We start from the raw sequence: 12,197 nt of genomic DNA, 5'->3' as shown, positions 1-12,197 counted from the left end.
AGCAGTGGACCTGCCTGATGCATCATGAAATGCAATGAAATATCTTGGAGCATTTTGCAGAACATGTTCCTATCATAGTCTCCTTATTTTACAGTGTTCGAAATTAAGAGTAGCAGTTTGCCCGGTATTGTCCGACAGCTTAACATGTTAGCTGGAATAAAGCTTATTTTTCAGGTTTCCATAATTCAAAGAATTTCCATACTTCAGCATCCTTCAAAAGTATGTTCCTGCATAGAAAGAAATGGTTGTGTTGGAACAATTTGTACAAATACCATTCAGCACAACAAAGGATGTAATTTAAACTTGCATCTCAAATATTTTGCCAGTCATTTCTAAAATGTTTTGCATAGTGCAGTAAGATATTTAATTAATGAATAATTGTTTATTACAAAATTTCATTTTATTTAAATGTATATTCTATTATTTCTCTTCCTTTAGGTCACTGTGGGAAAACTTTTGCCATTTTAGAAAGGTTTTCAAATCATAGCTCTCCCAGAACTCCTTGGTTAGTTGTAGTGGATGATGACACACTGATAAGGTATACATTGCAATACTTCAAGAATTACCACTGTTCATGTCAGTAGGAGTTCTAGCAATATTCATCTCTTCTTCTGTATTTAAGAGATACAGCTGGTTTATTAGTTATGTAGCTTTGTATTCCTTTAAGGAAAAAAATTATCACTTTCCTTCAGCATTCCTTGACTGATATTAAAATCCATGTAATCTTGTAACTTGATAAAGACTATGCATATTGGTGTTATGTAGTCATATAGTCTGAATATGATTACACGTTGTGATTCTTCAGTGTAGGTATGTCTGAGCCAATTGCTTTTAGTCATTTGCTAATACAATTTCTAAGGTGTATTCCTCACATAAATGCATCAGAAAAGGTTCCATAAGCTAGGGTCAGTTGTCAGAGCCACCCAGAACAGTGTCCATGGACTTGCCTTTGCTAGAAAATAGATCCCATTCATATGAAAACTGACACTGCAGTATAAGCGAAATAAGGCACGGTGATCAACCAGCAGGATCACATGGTCACGAACATGAGAATAAGTGGTTCAGGACAATACTTTGCATTAAATCATGTGAGGAAAGAGGCTATAACTATAGATAAAGCAGTATTTGTATACCTAAATCTACCTTTTTGTTTTTCAATTCCTGGCGAGAAAAGATCATTTGCAAAGATCTTAACCATTGTTTGGAAAAAATAATTTCAGATTTTCTCTGAGAGGAGACTCAGTTTTGCTGAGAAACTTTGTCTGCTTCAGGAGAATATTTTAAGCTAATTGATTCCTTATTTGACCGAATGCAGCCATTATATCTCATAGTAAATAACTCATCATAAACTTCTGTTTAACAGTTTGTATCTCTGGTTTTTTTAGAATTTCTTAATTTCTCCTATAGTTTTTGTGCTGTTTAATAGAATGCCATTTAGGCTAGCAATGTCTGTTTCAAAATGAATGTCTACATGATTTTTTTTTTTAATGGATTTTCATATTATAGTATCTTCAGACTCCGAAAATTGCTCAGCTGCTATGATCCAAATGAACCAGTATTTCTTGGAGAGCGTTATGGTTACGGCTTGGGAACAGGAGGATATAGTTATATCACTGGCGGAGGAGGGTAATTTATTTAAACTCTACTTCAGTCCCTGCTTCGGGTGCATATGTTTTGAATTACAACACAAATCAGTTTCAACGGAAACAGTGATGTGTCTTAGTACGATTAAAATGTAATGATGCTCAAAGGCACAAATGTCCTAACTAGTAAGAAGTTGTGCTGCCCACTGGGAACAGATTTCTAGAGCAAAACACTTGGTGCTGAGGACCATGTGTGCTTCAGAAGGGGTCATTTTGGCTTAATTGGTCCAGTGAATTAAGTGCCTATTATTAGTTATCTACACCACAAGTTCTCCTGATACACATCATGCAGGCCTGTTTCATCTGATAGAATTCATTCTGCATACTCAGGGACCATCTTACAATGTGATTTGAAGTGTAGTAAGCAGAAAAAATTGGGATAGTTGCTTAAAAAAACCCCCTTATGATCTGAACTGTTGTGGAGTTTGCAGGAGAACGAAAGCAGCACACCAGGGGATACAAACTGCTGCAATGAAAACTTTCGTTCCTGTTCTCTTTCATTGTCCAAGCATGGAGAAAAATGATCATGATTCTCCTTCTGGTTTTGAACTTCATGTGGTGATTTATGGAGAGGTGGCTGAGGAAGGAGTTTCATGTTGATATCCTGGAAAATAGTTTCTCATAGAAAGAGATCATTGTGGGTTGATCTCATGCATGAGACACATGGGTCCCTGTGATTGTATGCCAAATTTGGTTTAAATTAGCATGTATATGAACTTTCAGGCTGGATCATATTGCAGTAAGAACGATCTTAAGATCTGTCTATCTTGTGTGTCTAAAGCAAGTACTGTGGATGGCTGAATGTCCTTAGTGTCTTTCTCTGTGAAAAGTAATGGCTATACTAACTTCCTAGATACTTATGCATCCATGAGGAAGCAAAAATCAATTGACTGGCCTCCTCATTGTTTTGCATAGTTGCATAAGGTCTTATGTAAGTAGGGTTTATGCTTGAGTTGCGAAATAAACCTTCTACTGGTGTTGGTGTGTTTGTTGGTTACCAGTCCTATACTTCTATATCCTTTTAGCGTTTATCTCTTAGTTTCTAAATTTGGGTCATTCTTAGGTTTGAGCAGATAGAGGTACAGATCATCCATCTTGCTCCATACCCTAATTTTGAGAGGGTTCATTGTAAGTGAAGAATTCTATATAACTGAAGGGACATGGTCCAGATAATCAACTAGCAAGTACGTTCCCCAAATGTGTGCAATTTACATCACACCTTCTGTGTACCAACACATGCTGGTCACAAGTTCCAACTCTTTTTTTTTTTTTTCCCCCCCCCGCCATGTCTTTAGCTTATTATTCCTTCTCTGTTTGATCTGAGTACTGAGATACAACTTCCTATTGTGCTCTCGTTTTTTTTTTCTTTTTATGATACATGCTGTCTTCAAAGTTGCAATGATAGTGATGGAGTCTTTTGCAACTTCAGTCTGACAATATTCTCAGGTCAGTCTTTTTGCCTTAGCATTCAGTATTTGTAGTTTTGCCATGTCACAGTGTCAAGCAAAGGATTGTTATATAGTGAATAAACTCATGAAGCCATGTAGTGATTTCAGAGCGTGAATCTTTCTGGTATAACTTGTAGTAGCTAGAGTACCCTGTGTTCTGATTGTACTGGGTGGATGACGTAACTTCAGAAAAGGCAGCTATGGAATAGTAGACAAGAGTATATTCCATCAGCTGTTGAATTTAAAACATCATCATGTTTCTGGTCTATTAAAGGCTTATTTTAGTGATAATGATCTAACAGCTCCAGGCTCTGGTTGATATTTAGATGAGCAAGAAAATTAGGATGTATAGAGGAGCCTTGCAATAGCTTCAGGGAACATTTTTCACTTCTGGAGAGAACTCTGTATAACAGAGGATTCAAGGAATGACAGTTCCGATTTAGAGTTCTTTTCATTTAATTGCTACATGATAACCAGCTGGACAGTACATTTGAGTAAGATAGAGAAGAATATCCCTTTAAAAGTCCTGGCCAAATTTAGGAAGAACTATCAGCTGCAGTAAAAATGGTGGATAAGTAATTAATTGTTGGAATAACAACAATTGGCATAATTGGTATAATTAATTTTCATTATATAAAGTCTTTCAGAAAATGCCTCTTGCACTACTTGTCAGTACTGACTCCTCAAATTTTGAAATTTCAGATATGTTGTACCAGAGGGCTATATTTTGTCGTGCAGTTTTATATCATTTAGCAATATTTTTTTAGCAGTATTTAATTACAGTCATTTGGCTTCACTAGTAGTTATTGTCTTATGTGTTTCGTTTGTTTTTTTTATTCAGAATGGTCTTCAGCAGAATAGCTGTTCAGAAACTACTTGCTAGTAAATGCCGATGTTACAGCATGGATGCGCCTGATGATATGGTCCTTGGGATGTGTTTCAGTGGCTTAGGAATCCCTATAACACATAGTCCACTTTTCCATCAGGTCAGAGAATTATTTTTACTAGTATTTAAAATATATTTCATTCTTTTAAGTATACACATAAAACAGGACTCATAAATATTGCAAACTTGATCAATGTGTAGTAATAATAACCAAGATGCTGCTGCTATACTTTATTTCTCTCCAGAACAAGTCTGATCAAGCAAAAATCCCACACCACAATACTTTTTTCATCAGGTAATGGAGAAGTGACTGTGAAATTTTTCAGTAAATTAGTCTTCTCCACTTACCCAATTTTTCTATTGATTCAGTGTTTACTATGCTGAAACATCTCATTAGTGAAGATATAAAATGTAAAAGTATTCCCAGCACTGTTGCTTTTGTGGTGGATTCTGAAGAATGGTATAAATATGATAAATTGCCCTATGCTAACACAAGGGAAAAAGAAGTCACAAAACATAATTGTCTTGTGAGTATATTCTCCTGTTTGAGAGGAGTGGCTTGGAATAGATTTGAATCTTGTTTCTGTCTTCCGGAATATTTAACAATCTGTGTCACACAGTGGAAAACACAGTGCATTGAGTTGCAGAGAGATTTGCTGCCTTGTAAACCAAATAAACACTTTACCTTCCTCCCTAAAGAGAAGAAGGACTTATGATTTTTCCCAAACAGTGCACAACTTTTTTAAAAACCAGCATTAAAATCAGTGTAGTGTTTGATGTTTTTCGGGTGTTAATCTAGTTTAAAAACTGGGAAGACCTGTGTATCTTGAATGTGAACTGAGGTTAAGATAATGGGCTACTTGAACATTAGTAAACTGCTATGTAATTCAAAGCAGCTGTCAGTGGGGGGGTATAAGTTTGCTATTTAAATTATCAGTTTTTCCTGTATTAAGATTCTCTTTCTGATTACATTTACTATTCAGAGAAATGGGAAGACTGAGAACACGCTATTCAGTATTTTAATAATTTCTTGTCCATATGAAAAAATCATATCTGTTTACTTTCCTGTTTTGTTTATCATCAGTCCTTTCAGTATAGAAAGAAAGCAAGTAATGCATGTTATAAAATCAACAGTTACTGAATAATTTGAGCTTGCACAGGTGTTTTTTAAAAAATCAGTACCTAATTAAAGGAGAGTGAGAAAGAACAGAGTTCTTCCTACAGATTTGTAGGAATGGCCCTTATACAACAAAGCAAAGCACCCCCTTGTAATCCTTAATAGTGTTCATTTGATACTTAATCACTTTGAATGTAAAATCCTAGCAGTTTGATTTTCCACATAGAAAATTACACTTGAATTGTAATTTATCTTTCAGTGTCGCTTATAACAAATTCTGGTTTAACGTACATTGAATAAAAATTAAGCCTGGGTGGAAAACTACTGAATAAAAGTTGAGTGTGCTTATTTTATGAATTCCACTATTATGCAACAAATATTTTAAAAATGAGAAAACCAAAATTGGATTTTCTGTGAACCAGAAAATTATTTTTTAAAGACTTGACTGAAGTATTACAGTGTACAATGTTCCTTGAAGTACGCGAATCCAAAATTTTACTGAGTATGTATTATTAAACAGAAGCAAAGATATCTTCATCCTTAGAATGTCTATGATGTTACAGTGTCTGCTCACTCTTACTGGTTTCCTGTTCGCTGCATGCTAAGGTAGATACGTATTCTGTAACCTGTTTCAGAGGCTTTGGATATGGTGAAACTCTTAAAGAGAACAGGAACCTTCCCATGTTGAGTAGCAGCCAGGATTGGGGTCTTAAAATATAAAATCTGGTCAAGAGCAACATACTTGGCTTTTGTAGAATACCAAATACAAATTCTACCATAAAAAAAAAAAAAGCGAAGATTACAATAATTGATTCCACAGGATGTAAGGAAGAGGAAATTCAGGGAATTTATATCTCAAGGTCAACCACCTATGAAGTGGTGTGATTCTTAGAGAGTAATATAATAAAATGATAGCTATTAGAGAAGTTCTCATTCTTTTAGAATTATCAGAACACCAAAATTTTGTCTATAGCTCCATAAAAAGCTGATTGATTTTCAAACAGCAGTAAACTTTGGTCTCAGATATCTAAAAACTGTCTCTATCCAAAGTAAATTATTCAGGTTTTTCCAACCTAAATGTTCATTAAAGTTTTTTTCAAAAGTCTTGAGGGAGATAGGCTCCCTCTTGATTCCTCCAGTGGAATTTTTAAAAATAAGCACTCTGTGGTTTAAATGTCAAAATAAAAATACCCAACAGCAACACATATTCACATTTCTTAATGTCAAATTCTGTTGCCTAATTTTATGACTGGAGTGTATAAGGAACTGTGTGAAGAACACAGCATGTGGAATTCATTAATACCACCATAAGTAGGTGAAGCGTGCAGTATTAAATCAGTTACTAGCTTAGGCATCAAATCAGTGATTCAGTATCCAAATCACTCAATTTTCTTCTTGTGTTTTACATCTAGAAAAAACCAAATGTGTGCCTTTCATGCGTTTCTCTTTACAAAAACTATTTACAATGGCAAAATCTAGTTATTTTACCAGGGACCACTGCAGCTGGGGCTTTTTTATACAATGATGCACTTACATGCCATTAAACTGTCAGAGGAAATGAAACATGCTTGGTGCATTAAGAAGTCAGCTGCATCATGTAGCTGTGTTGTTATTCTGTCTCTTTTGATATAACCTGATAAAGAATAACAATGCAGTTTTCCAGCACCACAATATTTCCTGTGTTTGGTAACCTTTCCCCATGAAAAAACTTCATGTATTTCAGCTGCTTATGGCCTTATTAGGATCGTACAGTCACACTGGCAGTGCTGGCAACTCTCATTAAGGGGAGGAGCAAGAGAATATTACTTGAAATAATTTTGTCATTACTGAACCAAAACTGTATGTTTAAAAAGATGCCATACAAACGATACAGTTTGTCACTTGCTTTCAGAGATGGTGACCATTTCATCCTGAGAAATAGGGCATATTTAATATCAGTGTACTTCATAGCATGGTGACTGCAGCGTGAGTTGAAGATCTAAACTGAATGCTTATCAATCGATTTAACACAACGATGTAAAAACCCCTTTGTTATCATCTTGTATATTTCGTCAGTGCCACATTGCTTTTGTTATGATACAGAGACCACTGAACAGTGATATTTTCTTGTTCTAAAATTATTCTTCATCACTGAGTACTAGTGCTTTTGCTTTATTCTTCCACCTTAGGCAAGGCCAATGGACTACCCAAAAGACTACCTTTCTCATCAAATTCCAGTATCATTTCACAAACATTGGAATATTGATCCAGTGAAGGTATATTTCACATGGCTGGCACCAAACACAGAAGAGTCGCTTAATGGAAAGAAAGTTAGATATAACAGAGAGGATTTATAAGCAGTAGAAGAATGTAAGTGTCAATTCATGTCCTGCAGATGAGAGACAGTCACTACTGTGATTTTTGTGGTGTTCTCACGTTGTTCATCTCTTCGTGACATAGAAGAAAATGTTTTGTTCCCGTTTGTTGCATTCCTTCAGAGCAATGGAAGAAGGCACCTAAATTGACTTTTGGATTCTTTTGTTACACTTGTTTTCTTTTTAAAATATTTTTGGGATTTGTATACCAATGAACTTGACACACATTTAAAATGTCTCTTACAACTTTACCTGTGTTCTGGTTTGGACTTTGAGTCAGACAACATCAATTTACATTTCCTTCCTTTGTTCTCTCAAAAGCTGAAGTGTATTTGGGAGCCTGATATTGAACATGTGTTGAACATCTATTGAACATCGTCTCCCACTGACCTACAGAAAACGGTTCTCTAAGCTGTTCTGGAACAGGTTCTTAATAAATCAGAGAGGAGACATGACACTGTTTCTGTGACCAGGAGCTAGATTGTGTGAAGGCCATGTTCCTTTATACTCGTTTCAAATAGAAATATTATAGTTTCCTGGGATAGGTGGACCAAGCATGAACCATTGTTGTACCTTTTAAATTTATTAGCATTTGTCAGAAATGTCATGTTCAAAATTGAAAAAAAGGTTAAGGACGGGGATTCTTTAAATGGCCGCGGGAGGTCACTGTGGCTCCTTCAGAAACCTAAGTCACTGTGTATCTATTTGGCAAGTATAAATGTGACTCTTAAGGATTTTTGCAGAACTAACACTTCAGTATTTCTGATGTGTGCATTTCAATAGTATATGGGTGCCAGCTTTAAAAAGTTTGTAGTGTTCCTAATTTATATCATCAAGGTAAGTAATTTTATGCATACAGCATGTAAAGAGTGATTCATATTTAAAAAGTTGATTTTTTTTTTTGAGTAATTCAGTTTTGTAAAAATGTTTGTACAAAAACTGGCTTTAGTATGTTCTAAACTAATTTTTATATTGTAAAACTACTCCTTTTAAGATGACACTACATGACACTTGTATGCTGTTATTTAACTTTGCTTGCTATATTGTAACCAAATACAGGGTCTTACAGTCATACTGCTGAAGTAAATTGTGGTTTGTTTTCTTTCAGTAGGTTAAAAATTGATTCCACTACAAAGTAATGCAATACTTGCTCTTAAGTCAAAATAGGGGAGCCACTGATTCCTGTTTCAGTAATTACTGAAGTTGTATAAAATTTGTTTGTGAATGTAGCTTGTGGAATTTTAAGCATTTGAATAGCAACCACATATTCATAACAGATTCAAATTCTGATTAAATAGGAGCAGTCCATGTTATGTCTTTTTTTTCTTTTTTCTTCCCACTATCAGTGCCTTAAACAGTAGACATTTTACTGATGCCAAGACTATGTTCTCCAGTACCATGGATGAATTGTTAATTATGTTTACTGTTTAGAACTGTGAGAGATGAAAGCTGAATAAAAGCATTCTTCTTTAACCTTTTCTGCCTTCTTCCTCTTTGCAAACCAAGTACAGGATTATTTAAGCACCCGTGTCAGAATTTTATCACCTGAATAGTATTCTGTGGTCAGTTGTACTAAAAGGCAGCTTAAACTTTTTTTTTTCATATTCTGTCCTGACATGCTTCACCAGATTAGGTTAATTTTCAAGTCTCTGGTTTTGTGCAAATGAAAAATGCTTTTGCAATAGACACCTCATGTGATTTGGAATCTTGATGCTATCACAAAATGTCATTATCAAATTCTCCAAAGGTCTTGCAGTGTAGTCCAATCACTTTCAACTTCAAACTGGTGGTATTTTACATCTCCTTGAGCCCTGCGAAGGTAGGATAGGTCAGGCAAAGACAATTAGCTTTGGATCCATGCTGTGTTGCACTTGTAGACTTCTGACTTATTTAGAGATTGGGAGCCATCAACTCATTTCTTACTTGGACTTTTACTTCTGGTCTGATAAATGTAATAGTAGCTGTCTTAAAGTCCATCTTTTCTCGTGCCATTAGCTCTGGGTTTCACTGCAAGGATTCTGGACATATTAGTAAGCGTTAGACTTCTGATCCCAGCCTTCATAGTTTTGAAAGCAATAAAGCAGTAATTTACTCAAGTATTCTGCCCCCAAAACTCTGACTTTGAGACATAACTAATGATATGCAACCCTAGCAGCAGCATAACAAAAGTGACCTTTTATTCCATGAACTAAAAAATTAAAGATTTTTTTTTTCTCGCAGCGGATCCCAGAGAGTTTCTGAAAACAAGATGTGAAGCCTTCTATATTAAATTTAGTTTTAGAAGATTCAGCAAGGCTGCTACTATCTGAAATCTAAAGACAAAATTGCACGTTAATGAACCTGAACAGTACTAATGTTTCTAAGGAATATCAAAGGGATTATAAATGGTGTAATGTTGAAGAAAAGCAAGTGAAGGGGAATTCACAACTCACTTCCATAACAGGCAGATTAAGACGGGGCTGCATAGTTGATTGCTTGAAGTTCCCTTTTCTGGAACATTTGAGAATTGTGTGAAAAAGAAAATCTGGGAATCATTATTGACTGTTTGGTTTTAATGTTTATAACAGAAAATTATGATGTATTAATATATTTATTTCATGAAATTCTCTTGATAATTTGCTCGTTTGGTTAATCTGCTTTCAGGAGCCAAAAAAAATCTTGAAATACTGATGCCTTCAATATAGCAGCATATGTAAATGATGAGTGCTGAAGAATTTGAGTCCTATATTTGATCACAAGTGAGAATGAGGACTGTGAATCTGGTTTTATTAACCTACATTTGCAGATGGCCCAGGTATGGAGAGTCCCAAAAGGAACTGACCTTTGTCTCTTCCTCTGTGAGCAGGAAAATGGGCAAGAGTCTGAGGCAGCTTGCCAGCTGGGTAACTTTCTTTTTTGTGGAGGAAAACTAACATCAGTTCTAATGAATGCTGACTGGAGGAACGAGTCCAAATGACTTTATTTTTAGTTCCTTAATTTCTCATGGTTTAGGATTTTTCTTAGGATATATCTCAGCCAGAGGCTCAAGGCGCCATTCCATTAGAATTCTGGAAAGTGAGGTCAACACTGGGTAAAGACTACCATAAGAGGCTACTGTGAAGTGCCTCCAAAGCCAGTAATACCACTTCATTACGTGGAAAAGTAGCAAGAGGTTTGCTTTTTACAGCACCATAAAACTTCAAAGGCTTTTGTTCATTGAACTTCATGATAATGAATATATTTGAGTTTGCTTTAATTGAATTGCTTCTGCTTATTGTTGATACAAAACTAAAGGAGACATTTAGAATAATGAGCAAAATGCTCCCTGATGATGCCACCTCATCATACATTTACTGAGGAAACTAAAAGCACTTGAATCTCTGCCGTTAACGCTGCCTGGTGCAGCTCTGGCTCTCAGGTCCGAGGTTACAGCAGCGTGGTTGCTTCCCCCTCCCAACTACCCAGGTGCACACACCTGCCTTGTCAGCATAGAACAAATTCACCTCGCTAGTCACACTGAGGATGATATCCTTAAGTAATCTTTTCATTCAGCAAAAAATAGATGCAATATTACTTTGTAGGTGGTTAATTCTTCTGTTTCAGTTTGTTGCATGTTATGTGTATGTATAAAGATTAGCTTTGTTAATACAGTCTTGTAGTGGTAGCCATCATGTAGCTAACTACTTGATTATTTAAATTGTGTCCCGAGAAGAAAATTCCGCAGGCTTTTCAAATCTCAGTTTGTGGTTTACAGGAAGATACCCGTGGGCCTAACGACCTGTGGGACTAGAGGAAGCAGAGAAGTGAACTGTCTGTTTGCATCTAGCTGCTTTTGCTGATTCCCTTGACTCATCTGTGTTTATTTGTGCCCCTGTCAGTCAGGAAGCAGCAGTGCCTCCACTGAAATCAGCAGAATCTCATGAGATTAACTAGGACTTGCATTTGGATGGCAGGAATTGAAACAGCTTTGGTAGAGTGTCTGTATACTGGTTAGTTCTGAACACTAGGGGAAAATACACAATAGAAACAATGTGTTTAAAGATGAAGAGGTTAGTAGATATTATGCAAGTGCATACAGAGGCCAAAAGGATTCACAGTCAAAGAAAGGAAGAACTGGTTTGGAAATCAGGCTATGGAGAGGAGTGATAGGAAATTACATCAATGCAGTAGCATGAAACATTCTTTATGGAAAATCTATAGGCATGCTGCTTTTGCAAGCTTAAAAAAAATGCTAAGCTATTCCTGTGAGAAATAAATTTTTAAAGCAATGTTTCTGTAAGTTTGAACACTTAAGAGTCTAGCTCTTAAACAGAACAACTCCAAAAAACTAAAAAGCAGTAGGTTTATACTTTATAGATGACTTACAAAAAAAAAAAAATCTAGAGTATAAGCAGTTTGTTAATTGTCATAATAAAAAGCCAGTAAAGAAAATTTTCTGCTGGGAAAATTATTGTGTATCATCAGCTAGTGTGTGCCCACTTCTCTTGTATGTGTTTCAAACAGGAAGGAACATCTGCTCTGTAGGAACATCTGTTGCTCGTTGATGCTGTGGGACAAAGTGTTAAGGTGCCTTCTCTTCATGTGAAAGCAGTAATGAAGTGGACTGGTGTGTATGCTGTGTACTCAGATCTAACTCAAAATCACTTAAATAATGGAAAGAAGAGATGCTGAAATAAGTCAACACCAACCATAGCCAATGTTACAACTCAAGTTCTCAGCCATCCTTGCCATTTACTCTTGAAATTCCTTCTGAAGTGTAGCAGTTGTGGA

The 12,197-nt window shown here is 35.8% G+C and overlaps 1 protein-coding gene across 1 annotated transcript in view; it reads left to right on the top strand.

The window, feature by feature from the left end:
• The window catches only part of B3GLCT (beta 3-glucosyltransferase), a 68,584-nt gene extending 59,663 nt beyond the window's left edge, over positions 1-8,921 (top strand). Inside the window, exons 12-15 of the mRNA XM_074859871.1 lie at positions 439-538; positions 1,507-1,626; positions 3,933-4,077; positions 7,263-8,921. Of these exons, the coding sequence (XP_074715972.1) occupies positions 439-538; positions 1,507-1,626; positions 3,933-4,077; positions 7,263-7,430 (533 nt within the window). The 3' untranslated portion in view covers positions 7,431-8,921. The remainder of the gene's footprint in view (positions 1-438; positions 539-1,506; positions 1,627-3,932; positions 4,078-7,262) is intronic.
• The last annotated feature ends 3,276 nt before the right edge of the window (positions 8,922-12,197 follow it).

The sequence above is a fragment of the Strix uralensis genome, chromosome 2 (genome assembly GCF_047716275.1).
Source record: "Strix uralensis isolate ZFMK-TIS-50842 chromosome 2, bStrUra1, whole genome shotgun sequence".
Classification (NCBI taxonomy): Eukaryota; Metazoa; Chordata; class Aves; order Strigiformes; family Strigidae; genus Strix; species Strix uralensis.
The sequence above is the reverse complement of the archived record's forward strand: the minus strand, read 5'-3'. Positions and strand labels throughout refer to the sequence as shown.